This window comes from Parus major, chromosome 2 (assembly GCF_001522545.3).
Source record: "Parus major isolate Abel chromosome 2, Parus_major1.1, whole genome shotgun sequence".
Classification (NCBI taxonomy): domain Eukaryota; kingdom Metazoa; phylum Chordata; class Aves; order Passeriformes; family Paridae; genus Parus; species Parus major.
Genome location: NC_031769.1, coordinates 99,638,422 through 99,655,596, shown reverse-complemented (window position 1 = coordinate 99,655,596; position 17,175 = coordinate 99,638,422). Strand labels below are relative to the sequence as shown.

General features: G+C 37.9%; 1 protein-coding gene across 6 annotated transcripts in view; it reads right to left on the bottom strand.

The window, feature by feature from the left end:
- PIEZO2 (piezo type mechanosensitive ion channel component 2) overlaps nucleotides 1-17,175 on the bottom strand; it is a 298,221-nt gene that overhangs the window by 92,590 nt on the left and 188,456 nt on the right. For 4 of the 6 annotated variants that reach the window (XM_033512210.1, XM_033512211.1, XM_033512212.1 and 1 more), the window contains 3 exons: nucleotides 7,194-7,356; nucleotides 1,873-2,004; nucleotides 757-795 (listed from right to left, as the gene is read on the bottom strand). In XM_033512210.1, coding sequence (XP_033368101.1) covers nucleotides 757-795; nucleotides 1,873-2,004; nucleotides 7,194-7,356 — 334 coding nt within the window. The remainder of the gene's footprint in view (nucleotides 1-756; nucleotides 796-1,872; nucleotides 2,005-7,193; nucleotides 7,357-17,175) is intronic. The other 2 variants (XM_033512208.1, XM_033512209.1) reach the window with 2 other exon arrangements.

Here is a 17,175-nt window from a genome sequence, read left to right as displayed (position 1 = left end):
AGTGATGGCAGTATGTGCTCCAGACTGACTTCTGCTCAGGCTGGGAGATAGGGTCATATCTTGCTTGTCAAAACTATGCTCAGGCATGCTCAACAGCCTGTGAACTGTTTCAGAATAGTATCTGGCTTATGTTCAGTCATATCCAGCTGCACCAAGTACAGACCACGGAGCACATTTAGATTTATGGATGCTCCTAAAATTCATCTTCATCTCCATTCTTCTGTGTGTGCTAAAGAGAGGGGACTTTTCTGCTTTCAAAGTCTGCTAAGGTCTATAACAGTCACGATAAATTGATCATTTGCTGTCTGTTCAAATAAAGACTTGGATTTTCTGTAATCTGTAAATTGAACTCATATGTGGTTTTGGTCATGCTTTAAAGGCCTCAGCATTCCAACATTAATGAAAGAAAAAATACAGCAAAGAAACTAAATCAAATTTAAAGGTGGCTTGCATTAGAAAGCATATTTTCATATCTTATTCAAACCCAATGAAATAGCAAAGATCGTTTGCCAGTTGGTACTACTACAAGCAGCTTAATTTCAAGTGATCAATCAGTGGTTTCTCAGGGAAATTATTAAGGAAGCAGAAGACAATTACATTTAGGATAATCAAAATTATAGGGTGAATGTCAGGCTAACCATAAATCTAGAAGTTTTACAAATGTCACCTAAGGTTTTATCTGTATGTATCATTGTTGTCTGTATTTACACACATTGAGAAGAGTTGCAAAATTACAAAGACTAGTAGTATACTAACATCCGATGGCTTGTATTCATCTTGGGTCATTGACAGAAGCTGCAAAAAGCAATGCAAGAACAAATTATTACAGAAGCATGGCTCAAGCATTAGCAAGTCTGACTTCTTGAATACATGCATGCATATGTGCTGACTTTTGCAGATTTGCACCAAGAAATTCAGAAAGAATTCTTAAAAAGTCAGCAGAACTGTACAACACCATAAAATTATATTTAGTGTGCCATAGCATTGACATAATTTTACTGTATGTTCCTGTGAATTTTAAACCAGAACTGAGAATGTTGCATCGAAATTTTGGACACTAGGTCAAAGAATTAATCAGTATTGCATTATACTGATTAACTGCTTTCTAATGTCTTTCTAATGATCCGATGCTTAAAAACTAAGTTTTTAAACAATCATTAGAATTAGTACAATTATAAAAATAGTTCCAATAAAATGGTGATGCAAATATAAAATACGATACTTTATCCATTTGCCAGCTCATTTCCCATTATTATTATTATTATTATTATTATTATAGTGGATCTCTTGCAGTTTGAGTATATGTGGCTTATGAATGTTTATATGTCCCAAATTTGAAAAAAACTCAACAAATGAAATTTTGCAGTGCAGCTGGTGCAGACAGGTGGCAGAGAGCTGGACCCTTCCAGGATGTTTTACACAACTGCCTAAACTGCCTTGCTTTGTATCTTCAAGGAGGACACCAGTAAGTTTAGGCGAAGATAAGCTGGCAGTCCCCACTCACCAATGACAGTGCTAATCAGTAGTTACAAGGCAGATCAGATCTTTACACCAGATTTAGCTCCCAGACAGGCTTTCTAGCTGGATCACTCAAAGGTAATGGCCCCAAGCCAAAAGCCCAGTCCTACACTTCTTAAATGTGGAAGTCAAAAACAGAGAGCATGCTTTCCCTTTACATCCTTACACTGACTCCTGGTTTTGTTTCATTCATTTTTACAAAATACATTCCTATCCTACTCTGCCATGCAGCCTTGATATTTTATCTGATTTATATAATCACAAGTGGAGATTGTACTTGCAAGCTACGTAACACCACTTCCCTTAATTCAAAGTAATTGTGTAATGCAGAGACCCTTCCCCTTCCAGTCTTACTTTTCTCTCATCAGTTGTATAGTGGCTTGCATACCACAGACTGCGTCTCCTCTCCGCTGTCATTGGAATTGGGCTGCAGGGAGCTTCTTTGTCATCTTCCCTGCTGACAGATTTCTCTTCATCAGGCGTCTGCTAAATGACAACAAATGACAGCACTAGCTGTAGCTCTGTAAATACAGTCTTAGCAGAGGAACTGAATTTTTCCCCCCAGCAGATGTTCCCTCTCCAAAGCATGTCTGAAGTACCTTTTAGTGGCTTGGTTTATGATAGATGGCTGTGAGATGACATTTTCAGAAACAATGACGGAGCTTTTCTGTAACTGCTAGCTGCATGACCCCAGAATTACACAGATCTCCATGTACTACCTTAGCTTACCATATAATCATACCATAAGCATGCACAAATACATAAAATATAAACCCTTCAAAATACAACGTTTAATTTTCAAGGCAGTGTATGCTACCTTGATTTCAGCATCTTTGACCACTGTTCCATAATATCTTTGCTGACAAGCTGGTAAGAAATGGACTTGACAAATGGAGTACAAAATGGGTGGAGAACTAGCTAAACTGCCTTTCTCCAGCTAGGGTAAAGGCTCAAAGACAAAAAGGTAGATTACCATGAGAGGAGCTCCTCAGAGACTGGCACTAGTTCTGGTCCTATTCAAAACATCCTGGAGGGAATTGCACCCACACAAAATTTGTGAATGACATTGAACTGGGAGGAGGTAAATGGGCCAGAAGAATGTTGTCCCATACAGAAATGGGACAACAAAAACTGAGCAAGGTTTAACAAAGATAAAGTCCTGCAGCGGGAATAAACCCACATAACAGTAAAGGCTGTGGACAGACCGTGTGGGAAGCAGCTCCATGGAATAGGCTCTGGTGCACAGCAAGATTAAGAAGAGCCAGCAGTGGACTGCACTCCAGGAGCAATGAAGTCCTGGACTGCATCAGCCAGAGGGCTGCCAGCAGATCAAGGGATATGATTATTCCATTGTGCCTGGCAAGTGTCAGGCCACACCTGCAACACAATTCTGGCATCCCCAGCTCAAGAGAGACACAAAATCTGGAGAGGATCCCACAGAGAATTGTCAAGATGATTAGAGGCTTGGAGAAGCTGAAGGATGAAGATTTTTTTTTTTCCAATTTACAGCAATAAAATTACAGTTTTAGAAAAGACAAAGGTAGTCTTCTCACAGGGAAGCATAGTTATAGAACAAGAGGCTAAGGACAATTTGCTTCAGGAAAACACCCTCTGAGTATTAAGAAAAAAAGAAAGAATATCTATCTATCTATCTATCTATCTATCTATCTATCTATCTATCTATCTATCTATCTATCATCTATCTGTCTATCTATCTATCTATCTATCTATCATCTAGCTACCTATCTACATCATGCTACCTATCTAGCTATCTAGTTATCTTTTTTTTTTTTCTTAAACCTTGAGAACAATGATCCAAAATCCAAGATTTGGCCCTGAAAAATCTAATCTGAGACCCTGCTCTCAGAAGAAGTTATTTCACATGATTCTCCCAAATTCCTTCCACTGTGACTCTGTCTTTAATCCACGTGGTTTATTTCTCCATCTGAGGTGGAAAATGTTGTCACTTGTCAGTTGAGGAGGAATGCAAACCACAGTAGGTTACAGCTTCCCTTTGAGCCCTAGCAGAGCTCTTCCTGCACTGTGGCAGCTCACTGGTGGCAGCTGTTCTCATTGCTTAGGCAAAACCCTCTGATGTAATAGAAGATTAAATCAGGGTGCTGGGCAGAGGTCTGCAAAGCTACCCATGGGAACAGTGCATCCAAACATCCTAGCTCATTTTGAAACTCTTCTCATTCCAATCCTAGCAGCAAGGTCCTATTTTTTTACTTGACTTAGATAAACAATGATTATTAATTTAGTTTCACTTCTCAGAGGAAATGGTAGCACATTTCACATATGGTCATATATTTATATTTGATTGTAATGGGGCATTCCTAGCAAAACTCTAAGATGAAATAAACTGATTCTGTGCCTTAAAATACTTGTCACTGCCATTTGAAACTTTAATATAAATATGAACCATAAAGAACTACTTATCAAAGCCATTTAGTTTGGCACCAGGGTGACAAAAACAATACAAAATACCTAGGACACACACAATTATTTTAGTATGATATTTTTAGTCTTAGACACAACAGGGAAGGGTGGGAAATCTTGTTTTCCCTTTCTCAGAAGAGGAAGAAAAGTCAAAAAACACAGTACTAGTCACACAAATACAACTTGTGAGAGTCCTTTGACTTGCCTAAATTTTTCAGCTCTTCCTCAGCAACTCTTAAATACCTTTTAAGTCCAACAATTATAAAAATTTTATAAGAGGACTCTACATTTAACTGCTGTAACTCTGCTGACTCCTGTACCATTACTTACCACTCACAGCACAGTATGAATGGGCTCCATTCATACATTCAGCATTAGCAGTTACAACTCTGAGCTGAAATCTCCAGAGACAGATTGCTTTTTCTTATTTGCAGAGGTAGAATTTCACAAGACTCAATGTAAGAACAAGTCAGGATCCAAAACAGCAAGCATATGAAAAGCAAATCTTCCACTGACTGCCACAGTCACTTTGCATGAGTAAGATCCATTCAGAATCCCACATGGAGAGTGTACACTGAAATTTCATACATCCCATACTTTGGCATTGTGGTGCACACACAAAAAAACCTGAAGCCTGAAACTCAAGATTTGACGTGGGGAGTGTTCCTGTAAAATTGTTAATCACCTGCAGCATTTAGACAGTCCCAAGAGCATCTGTCTCAAAGACAATTCTTAATGCAATCCAGGAGGAATTTACTCATAAGAGGACCCCAAGATATAATTCACACAAGATAAAAAACCTTTAAGGTCTACATGTCTTACTCTGCTTTTAGCATCTGCTATACCAGTATTATATTTAGCTTATGTAATCTTTTTAGACTAAGAAATCTTTCTTTCTTTCTTGTTTTGTTCAAAACAATTTTTGTTCAAGAGCTTCTTTTGAACAAAGTTCCTAAGATGAGCCACTTCTGACTGTACAAGACAGCAGCATATAGAGAACAACTTCTTTACACTAAACACCTCATAGCATTTTGTCTTTGCCATTCATTAAACTTCAGGTAGGTTAGCAGTGAGATCCTAAATACAGAGTAACTTTGAAATCACTGGGGTCTTCAAAAGCAGGTTATATACTTAGTTCCATAATGAAACAAATGCACCACAACTTCACAGATTTAAAAACATTTCAATGAAACCTGGAATGCAATTACTTCTGGATTTAAATAAGTGAGAATGCAGTCTTCCAGGGAAAAGCTAGTAAGAGAAATTTTAAATCCTGATCTATGACACCAGTAAACAAAATCAAAATGCATATAGACAAAGAAGAAGCCATAAGGAATATGTGTGCAAAATTCAGAAAATACAGTAAATTTTGCAAATCTCAGCATCTCTTTCTACTGACAAACACTTGCATCACTAACATCCTGTGCATCAAAAATAAGCATTAATGCATGGATACTCTTTCCTTTTGAGTGTTCCCTTTTTAAAGCATCCATTTATCTTTGGAGGGAAGCATCATTTCCCTGGCATCTGAAGTTCCCATGGGAGTGCCAAGACTTTGGATTGCCTCTCATGTAGCCATAAATTCGACATCAATGTTTCTTAAATTAATGTCTTTTAATACTTACTCTAGCTCAACTGCTTGGAAAGCATCTCTAATTTCACTTGTTGGCAGTTTTCAGAGACTGGTTTCAGTGTTTTATGGGAATATCTATCTCAGACACCACAAGCAGTCTGAAAAAAAAGATCTGCAGGCAAGACCACTATAGTTCCTCTCAAGTCCCTGTAGGAAATTGCAACATTCACTCTCTCCTAGACAGAAAGACCCACTTCTCTCCACTGAAAAAGCACAACTAACTTAGGTCCAACACCAAACTTTTAGATGGTGACTGGTGGATGAAAACAACACAGGTACTGGAAATCAATTCCCAGACTCGCTGAGATCACACAGCTCACACTAACTGCATTCCACATGTGGTTACTCCTCTGTGGGTAGTTCCCATGGTTTTACTAAGCAGCTTGTGAGATGTGAAGTTTCAGTTACAGCCCCAGTGCTAAAATCATATTATTATCTGGAAATCTCAGTTTTCATTTAAGGAAAGAAAAAGAAAATCCAACAAAAATCTAGTTTCCAGAAGCTGCAGCTGCAGAAAAAATACCCTACAAATACCCAATGCTAGAGGGTACTGGACCACAACGATGTGACTTCAGAAAAGACAGTATTAAGATTTCTGGAAACTTAAGACACAGTTTTTTAATAGCTCAGGGTGATGGCTTGATGGCTCTGTCATCATTCACTTTTTGAAGCCCTATATAAGTAACCCCCAAATACCAGACATCTCAGTTCAGAGGTGATGTATTTTGATTGCCTTTTTAAATGTAAAGAGTTACATTATCCATTCTATGAAGAAACACCCTTAAAATAAGAAAAACTTCAACATTTTTTACTTGTTTCTACGAACTCTACTGATTCACAGCACAGTCACGAGTATTTTCATTGTGGTTTACAGCACTATTAAACCTCAACTTGAAAATTCACATCAGGCCTCTGAGGATCAGGAAATTAATATAAGTAATGCCTGGGATCATCCCTTTTATACTTTCAGTGTCTAAGCTTTTAAGATACCTCTGGGTTCCTGCATACCCATTTTTCTCTGAAACGGGAAGAAGTAAAGATTTACTTTTGTTTTTCCTCCTTGTTCTCTTGCTCTTAAATGAAAGCTGGGATTTTCACTCAGGCACACAGGAGGAAGGGTTTTAAGAAATTTTTTTTATATCTGTGATAAAATTGCAAATATGTGTTTTGTCTTACAGTGTCCTGTGCCAAAGTGTATCCTACTCTGTTGGTAGGCAAGCCTTAGGTGTTGGCATTTCACTTGATAGCACCTGAACTTCAATCACAGACTCCGAATCATTTAGGTTGGAAAAGATGTTTAAGATCATTGAGTCAATCAAGTCCAGCCACTACCTGCATATCGATACCTGCTTTCCAAATCAAAGCATTAATGCTCTTCCACTGCATTCCTTACATAATTTTCCTGATGATTTTAAGAATAATATTCATGTTAGATCAGACTCCTGGAGACACTTAGCGAAAGGACAGAATTCAAAGCACCACCTCTCATTTGCTGTCTATTTCTCTTAATTTTCCTAAATTTTTGCACCTCTGTTAGCAAGTATCTGCACTGGCCAGTCTCACAGTTACTAGTCATGGGAAGAGAGAAGGAAGTTACCCTTACAATGGGCTCCTGCAGCCAGAGACGAATGAGAGTTGCGAGGGTGTAGTACATCACCAGCAGTAAGATTGGATTAGCGTGGTGATACCAATGTAAATCTTGATTTTTGATGATCATCCAAGTGCTTGAGCAGTTTGTCTGAGTAAGAGAAGTGACACCAAACAACCTGTAAACATAAAAACCCAAAGCAGACACATTAGATAATAAACACCAAATCTTAAAAATGTTTAACACTATTTCAGAGGGCAATTTTTGCTTAGGTTTAATACCAGTTGCTCTGCTCAAAAATAGCATCTGCCATCACATCTAAACTGCAGTGAGTATTTTCATTCCACATATTTAGTCAAAAGAAGAGTTTTTTTTGCAATAGCTTTTCAACATGATAAAAAATGGGAGTATAATAACATTACATTTACTATGTCCAATGAGAAAACTTGCAGCGATCTGCTCCCTGTAAATCCAGAGCTACAGAAAGTGGGAAGAGAAATTTTGGCTGCAAGTCCATTTGGCAAATCACAGAAACATGACAATTCAGATAGATTTAGTAAACTGACGTGTAACACCATTTCAGTAACCCTGCCAGGACACAGCTGTAAAGTATATCCTCTTGGCACACTGAACAGTTCACTGGCCTTTCTTTTAAAAAGCTAATACTATTAATAAATTGTTATCTATTTATGCCAATGTTTAGAAACATACTGGGCTCTACTGAGCTCATAGCTTTTATAACAAAAAATGGAAATATTCAGAAAGGATATTGCTTCAGATATATTCAAATAATTCACGGAATTATTGCTTCAGATATATTCAAATAATTGAGGGAAGAGAAAGAAGACATTTAATTAGAAGTATTATTATCAACAACATGAGATATTTGATGTTTCTGGAAAAACTGGGATTACACAATATTTCTGTCAAGTAAGGAACATATGTTGGTAAAAAACACACAGTATTAAAAAAAATTTCCAACATTTTCAATTTAATACATGTTGGATGCCTAGTAGATGTGCATATATACTGAATAAATACTGAAACAAAACTAATAGGAAACAATAATTAATCTGGTTCTTTCATTGTAAAATATCTTGCAGAATTCCAAACTTAGGGCACGAGCTACCAGTAGCGTATGTCAGTATTCATTATAAACATATATAAAAAGCTTTTTCTACCATAATGTCTGTGAGAGTTTTCATTATTTACCAAAACAAAGTCTAAGAGATCTTTAAGAGATCTTTTAATCTTTAATTAAGAAGATCTCCTCATTGGTAGAACAATAATTCCCAAACTATTGTTCCTCTGAAACAGTGAAACAAACACATTAATAAAAAAACTAACCCAAAACAAAAACATGCATTTCTGCTGGGGAATCTAATTTTTAAGAGTGTCTAAAACCTTAGTTCTTCCTTAACCTAGTCAGATCCAACATCAAAAGCTGAATGAATACAAATAATAGGTACAACATTCAACAGAGATGCCTGAAATCTGCTTTTGGATGCTGCAAAGTGAAAATGTTATACCCGTTCTTAACGGTACATGCGCATAATACCATTAACTCCCAGAAGGAGAGATCCATAGCATTTTATGAAGCAATCTATCAGCACTCACTTCTCATTCTGATTGTCAACACAGGCCAAAGGTATAAACTTTAAGACCTTTCAGAGCTTTTGGGTGGATACAAGGTTGGGAAAAAAACCATTAAAAAAATCCTGCATACAAAGCAAATTGCTGTGATTTAAAGGAGCTGAACGAGCTGTGTTTGGAGCTGACTCAGACTCAAACTTCCACAGTATCCAAGAACATTTGGAGTTGATGTTACAGTTTGGCTCCTTCTGGGTGAAATTCATGGTCGATTGTATTCTCTTCATATTTCTATCAGGATAGAGGATAGAGGAACATCTTCTTTGCCTGCTTTCCTCTCTCTTACTGACTTTTCATTTTTGCTCTTCAATGATCAGGGTTGTTGAGTTCCTACTAGTTGCTGAGTTCCTGTTAGTTTCGTCTTTTACCTCCATTTCACAACACAATTCTCCTTCTTTGGTTCATTTTAAGTTTTTCTATGTAAGCACAGTATAATTCATGCTATTTCTGTCTCCTAAGCATCAGAATCAGAGTGAAATCCAATTCTTACTGAAATGCAAAGTCTTTCCATTGACAGTGATGAGTATTTCCTACAGAAATGAGGGAAAGTTCCTGAAGGTTCTCAGAACCCTCTGCCAAGCAGACATGACCTTCATATCACGTATTCCATTCCTATAGTATGCTTTATAATATACTATAGCTAGAAAGTCAGAACAACTTGTGTTTTACTTTTATCTCCACTGAAAAAAAAAAACATTTCACATAATCCTGGTGGTTAGGAAATTTTATTGTGTTTCAGTTATATTCTTAGTTTCATTTGTCGGCTCCAAATTATTCATACATCATAATATTGGGATTAATTCTGCTCCCTTCTGGTCCTGCATTCAGCAAACATTCATAAGTAACAGCACATCTTTTACCTCTAAGTTGCCACATGGTCAGCAATGTAGTTTAATGTATTTCACTTCAATTTATTCAATGTATTTTGCTTTGTCTCATAAATCATTGATGTAGAAGAACCTCTCCTCATTTCTCATTTCTCCTTGGGCTTTGAGACTTGCAAACCACAAAGTATTCAACAAAACTTTCCCTGTTTATCACGCTCAAAATTCACTGTTGTCTTGGGAATTCTCATTCTGTCTCTTCTGGGCGCCAATAATGCTACAAGTCGCTAATCACTCAATATTTATGCTTCATCATTATCCTCAATGAGAACTGCTAGTGCAGAACATATTTCAGGGGGATAGAGTCATCTTCTCTTACACAAAGCTTCTAATTACACAGGGATGACTGCCATAAAATGCATAAGCAATAAAAATTAGGACATTATTCAGTTCTGCAGATTTCATTCTGAAAAGTCTTTACATTCAGTGTGTCTGTACACCAGCTGTGTTTGAGTCCAGCTCTGATCCTGGTGTAACTTCATCTTACCTAACATACATGTATGCCATCAGAAAGGTCAGAATGAGTCCTAAGAAACCCACTAGCAAGTCAGGTACATGTGTGCCTGGACACAGAATATATATGAAACAAATGATGAAAAACTTATTTTTTAATGGATATATTTGGCTTTCCAAAAGACTGCATGCAATGTCGCAAAAAATTGAGATTTTCAAGATGTGAAGAGATTATTTAGTTCTTTGAAAGAGTATTTCTACTCTTCTGAATCATCCTTCCAGCAGATGTCTTTCATGAAATCCTGACAAAGCTGTAAGCTGTGACCATACAAATTTCCCACTTTCTATATTAGTCTAACATTAAAATTCAGAAGAAGAATTTAAATTTCACTTGAAAACAGAAAAACAATTTCCTCTTTCACCCAGATATTTCACCTAAGGAGCTGCTGAAGTTGCTAAAATTTTATTGCATGCATTACTTAATTATTACATTAATATATTATCAGAATTTTATTATATATATTACATATAATATTACATATTATTACATCTCATTAATATAAGAATCAGCATCATTACTCATGGTACTGAATATAAACAAAAAATAGCTATGCAAACCAAAAATATGTGTCATATACACAATTATCAAAGCAGTCATTACATATTTGTTAGATTTTGCATTCTACTAAAATTATTTGGATCTTTTTTAATTTTTTTTTTTTTTGTAGAAGCATATTTGTGAGTTCAGATTCTGCAACTGCTCATGTTTTAAGAGTTGACTTTAGGCAAGTATTTGCTTGCAAATTTCAAGGCCAGGAAAGGAAGTAATAATTCTGACTTCTGCACAATGCAGGACACCAAATAATTCTTCTATTGAACAATGATCTTGGGGATGAATAAGAGTTTATAGTCTAGAATGGCATCCAATCTTGACTTCAATTGATAGAAAATCTTCTACTCTCCCTTACTCTTTTTCTACAAGTTTCAGCTCCTGTAATAGTTTTGTCTAGATGGGATTTCCAGTTGCTACATGTTCCTACAATGCTCTGTATTCCTTTACACAGTACTTGCCACTACACATTTTTCTATACTGTCTCTGAGTTTGCATGAAGATTTCAGCTTGAAGAAAATTTCTGCATCAAACCAATCTAAGAGCTGTATTTTCTGAGTTAGCATTTAATATTACAGGATGTTTTTTTTTCCTGTGGCCAGTACCTGTTGCATGGTTCTTCCCAGAAATGGCATCAGAACATTTTAGTGTGCTGGGTTGGATTTGGACAATCCATCTTTGTAGAACTTCTGGATTTGTGCTGGATTTTATGAACTTCAAACATTTTATGTTTATGAACAGTTCATAAAATTTATTTCATCTGGATATCTTCTATTGCATATTTCACTCTCCTCACATGAGAGGAGATGAGAGTGGTGCCTGTGAGTCTGGGGTAGGAGAATGGAATATCAAGACTGCCATTTGAATAGCTGAGCTCTAAAATCGAGATGCTAAAAGTGATCAAATGAGAGAAGAAAATGGAAGAAGAGTAGAGCAAGCAAAGAAGAGGAGAATAATGGAGGGGAGAATAAGGAAGAAAAGAGAGCAACAAATTCCATAGAAATGGGCAAAAAACCAGTGTATTTGGAGAAGAAGGTGGTGGTTGTGGTAGAAATATTATTTCTAATAATAGAAATAGGGGCAAAAAGGACTTGAATACAGGGAGGAAAGTCAAAACTTCCTGCTTCACAGTCCAAGCCCTGAATACTGAATTTCATGAAGAAGAGTATTTGAAATGCTGAAAGGGCTATGTACACTGCTTGAAAAGTGAACCTTTTTTCAAACATTGACTTTAAAGAGGTGCATACTGCTGTCAGGCTTGAAAATGTTCTGTGGGTAAGAGAGAGAAAGAAGTGGAAGGAACTGGAAAATAAACTAGCACAGAGAAAACATCATTCCTACACAATCCTCCTAAAAGTCAGTCCCCTTATCAAGCCATCCTGTTGGGTTTTCCTTACTCAGTCTACAGAGCTACGCAGAAGTTAAGACCCATAATCTTATCTCCATAATGTCTCTTCCAAGAGGATGCTATGAGCCACCCCACTCTCCCTCTTTGGGCTACATGCCCAAAGCAACACATGCACATGTTGGAAAGCACTCAGCCAGTTCTGTGGTACCTTCAGACCCATCCTTGCCTTCCAAGAGGTCATTAGTCCCCAGGCTATTGGCTGGGAATTCAGACTGTACTGGAGCTACTGCTCCAGGGTACACTGAACTGACACCACGTTTTCACAGAAAGAGCAGAGCATTGGGAGGAAAGAGGTGGAAAAGCTGGCTGAAACGCATTAGGCACCCTAAAGAATTAGGGTTAAAGAGAGGAGAAGGCATTTGGTTTCACGTGGGAAAAACTGGCATTTGTCTTTCCAAATCATGTCATAAGATTCCACAGAGAAGGAGTTAATCCTTCATGCCTTCTCTTCAGCTCAGCAGGACAACTGTGTAGGCAGGTAGTGCAGCCATGAACCTCAGTTCACAGCTGGACTAAAGTTGTTAAACATATCCATACTGGAGTGATACAAATTTCAAAAAAGCATTGCAAGTATTTTTAGAACTAAAAAGTCCTAGACCCTGCTTTGATTCAGACTTGGATAATTCAGACTGGCTAGGTGGAACTGTGCCTTATTAATGAAAAATTTGACTGTTTGGGTTGAGAAGCATTATGATAAATTCCAGCTTAACAGTTCAAAACATTTTTTTGAAATATCTGTAAATGTAGACTAAGACTGGAATTGTTTTTCTTCAGCATGTTGCTATCCCAACGCTATAATACAGGCATACACATAGTGAATGCAGACTTGGTAGGTAAGTAAATTATTCTAACTTTTGTTTTAATGTCATCACATTTCTATAGCTCTTTAGCAGATGTCTTATATATTTTTTTATTTTTTTTTTCTTTTTCTACCAAGTTTTGGTTTCCATAGCTTCTGTTGGATCAAAGCTTTTCTGGCAATGACAAAACCAGCCCTTGTGTATCTCCCACCCTCTTCTGAACATCAATGACTTTTCTTTTAAAGGAAAACTAATTTCATGCATATCTACTGCATGAGAAACTGCATGAAAAAGTGAGTAGTTTAAAACTTGTGTGTTAATATCATCCATATAAGGAGGATGGAGAGAAATTACGAGCCATTAATCAGGAAGCTCAAAGGAGAAAGGATATCTTTAAGGGTGGCGAATTACATAAAAGCTTGCAAAACCTGTAAATACAACACAAATTTAAATTCAAGCAGAAAAAAATGGCCATATGAGTAGCTACAATGGAATCACTTAGCTTTCAAGTTCCTTAACAACTTTAAGATGATAAATAGTATCTAATCTATAAACTGTTTTTTGTTTTGAAGTAACTAGATAATCAAGTTTTCTCAGAGACTATGTGACTGGAAGCTGTTAAGGAATGGGCATCCATTAAAAATGACCAAACTTCAGACATTAAAATACTTCACATATCTGAAATAAAACAGCCTCCCTGAGGGGAACTTCAGTCTGAACATACAGACTTCTGAGCTCTATGTCACATTTCCTCCAATAATTTAACTTTGTACTGACTTTCTACTACAAAAACTTTCATTGCTTTAGAAGCAATAATTCCCCACTGCTATCACTAAAAATATGTGTGGGTCTATTAATCCCTTGTTTATTGAGACAAAACCCATCTTCAAAAGCCTTAAATGAAGAAGATTTATCCTATCAATGAGTTTCTTCTCTGGATCCCCAAATTTTCTCATTACCCATGACACAGCTCAACTTTGCTCTGAGTTTCTTGTGAGCATCAATATTGATGTTGCTCCTTTCAGCACATCAGCAAGCTAGAAAAGCAGCATGTTGCTGTAGCCTTTGGGGGCCTCTGCTGGGACTTCCAGAGGCTATCATCTGATGAAGAAATGTATTGGAGCCACAATTCCAGCATCTTTTCATTTCAATCTGAGACATCTGAGCATCTGGCACAGGGAGGACTGCCAGATAGGATAGAAAGAAGGTGGTGAAATGGAGATAAAGGTGCAGAAGAAATTGCTTTAGGACTCCTGCCTGATAACTTAGCTAGAATGACTCCATCAACATGATTGTTTCTCACCAGGGCCAGCACTGTCACTGCTTTGACAGCAGCAGCCTGGCTCATGTTTAGGTTAGACAAGTAGTTTGTTCTCAAATAAAATTAGGCAAATAGTTCTTTTTTCTGTCACTAAAATAAAACTATTTTAAATGCAGCAGTGTTTTGGTTTGTTTTGGTTTTTTTTTTTTCATAGTTTTCAAATAGTTTCAGCTACTACAGAAATCAGAGGCAATTCAGGAAGGATGGAGGATAAGGGAGTGAGGCAGCCTTGCTGGGATGAGAGGATGGAGAGAGAACAGTCACACCAGCAGAAAAGACTGGTTGGTACCAGTGATTTACCAGTTGCTCATCCTCCTCATGCACACATATATTCCCTGTCACCATAAAGGGGCACAAAAAACAACTAATACTGAACAGCACCACCTGAGTATGGACAACACCCAAGCTGCCTGGAAAGAATTAAAAATATTTAATGTTCAATTGGAGTTTCTACTCAGAGATGAAAGTAACAAGAAAACAGGCTCAGGCTTCTCAGGAGTCATGTGGAAAGCATGGGAAAACCAAAGGCATGTTCAGAACATCCCTGGACACAAACCCTGTGAGAGGTTGAACTTGGACACTTGAGCACAGAGAGAATGTAAAACTCAAAAATGGCATAGCTTAACAATGACATGGTTAACAATGGCTTTCTGTGCAAATTAGTAACTGAGGCTATTGGTTTTTGAAAGTGAGTTTGCTGAGCTGCTGAAAGGAAAGGCACCAATATCCCCACCTCAGATAGTCTCTCACAGGCAGAGCAGGGGACAGGGACATCTGCTCCCAAAACTCAACCAGTAGTGCAGACCACAGACAGCCTTGTTGTCTTAAGCACAGGTGCTGGGGGAAGAACAGAAGAATCCAGGTAAAACTTCAGCAGAAGTCATTTAGGAGGAGGAGACAGTGCTCAGATAACCCCAGTGAGCATTAGCATTTGGTGAGGTGGTGCTGATTAGAACATGCAAGTGACCTGGTACAACAACTAACCATGTTACCTCTTAGAGTACCATGTCCAGGAGAACAGAAATTGTTTTAAAGTGTACCTTCATGCTGTTTTAACTTTGAGGTAACTTGGTCTATGATCTAGGACTCAGACTGCAGCCAAAAGCTTTGTGCTTTATTCCAAGTTCTGGCAATCTCAGGAGGGTTATGCTATTCATCTAACTTCTCTGTTAGGGAATTTTTCCACCTCTGAAAAAGGAGGGATGATACTTTTCAGTCACATTAGGACAGTCTGCTAGGTTCAGTGATGCATGCAGAGGATAAAGAGATTTTCCACTTACTCAGCTGGCAGTGAAACAGACTGAAAAAACCATGAGTGATGGATACCTTCATCAAGAGATTCTGCAGTAGAAAGTATGAGCAAAGAAAATACTCCTTAGCAGCAAGTGCACTAAGGCAGGAATAAAAGCTATGATTCCCACTTGGTTTTAAAAATAAAAAGAAAGTAAAATAGCAGGATATGAAAAAGAAGATAATGGGATAATGAACAATAATGCCTGGGAAATGTTTGGAAATTGCCCAGGTTCAAAACGAAAGTGGTATAACAGCTGATTTTAGATTGGTTAAAAATTGAACATGATTGTCTCAGCTTTTATCAGCAAGTCCCAAACTTCAGCTAAATAAACATAAACAAGAGATTAAGCATTTCCACTCTGTGAGTGTTTAGAGAAACTGGTGTAGACTGCCTCTGTCTGGACAAGGACTAACTCCCCAGTGTGTGCTCAACCGAGGTAACTCAGGACAGCGTTTTTTACCTCCAAGGAATGTGGGATGATTCATTTGTCAATGTTGATACATTGAGCTGAAAACATAGAGCGTTAAATATTCTTCATCACAATTTCTGGTGATGCCAGAATATAAAGATAATTGTTCATAAACACACCTCAAGAAAACAAGTTTGTAAATCCAAGAGAAGTCTGCTTACACAATTAATTACAATCCACATCTCCTAATACCACAGAATAATAGGAATACAAATAGGTAGGAGGAGAGGGCTTTTGTCTCTTTTCTGTCCTTTTTTTCAGGCACTTGGTCAATGATCATAGAATGCAGATCTGTGATTTTCAGAAAATATGAAGAGAAAATTAAGTGATCACTTTTTTACAGTCACCCTTTGCATGCCCACACAGGAGAGGCAGTGATGGGCAAGGGAGTCCATTCAAGTGTCAGTGTTGGGATCAGACACTTGCAAGCCCATGCTGTGTATGGGGGAGTAGAGTGATCTGTCCCTCCCTACCCATGAGCAGAGCTTCTGCTAGCAGGGTGGTGTGCTGGTCACAGAAGAGTCAGCTACCTGAGAGTGTGCAGAAGTGGGACAGCTACATCATCAGACCAGTTGCACACCCAAACCAGTTGAATCAGAATCAGCAGGCAAGTTTATAACAGCATATTAGCAGCTTTAAAATCTTCATCACTTCCCTCTGTCCCTCTCACCTCAGTAGTTCAATGCATCCAAGGAAGAAGTGCCTCTGTCCAACACACAGCTGTCTGGATGCAGGAGACATCAAGGAAGAGCCAGTTCACCAACATTATGTCACATGTCAACGACTGATTTTTATGTTTGCAGCTTACACTCAATTTTCAGATGCAGTGTGGTCGTTGTTGGGAGTGCCAAGGCTCCCTGCCCTCTTCCCACTAATGGGAACCTGCTGTGACTAGGGCCAGCCCCACCAGGCTGCCAGGGGTCTCACCAGTGGCAGACTCACCACTATAGCAGAACACAACTGGGAAACCAGTCTGTCCCACATGCAGAAAACCACTGTTTTTAAAAGGTCTTAGCACATGTCTCAGTTTACACCCCTTCTAAGTCCAGTGGAAGACAGAGGGATGTAAATCACCTGGGGTGCAATGTCAGTAACATGGATTAAGTTC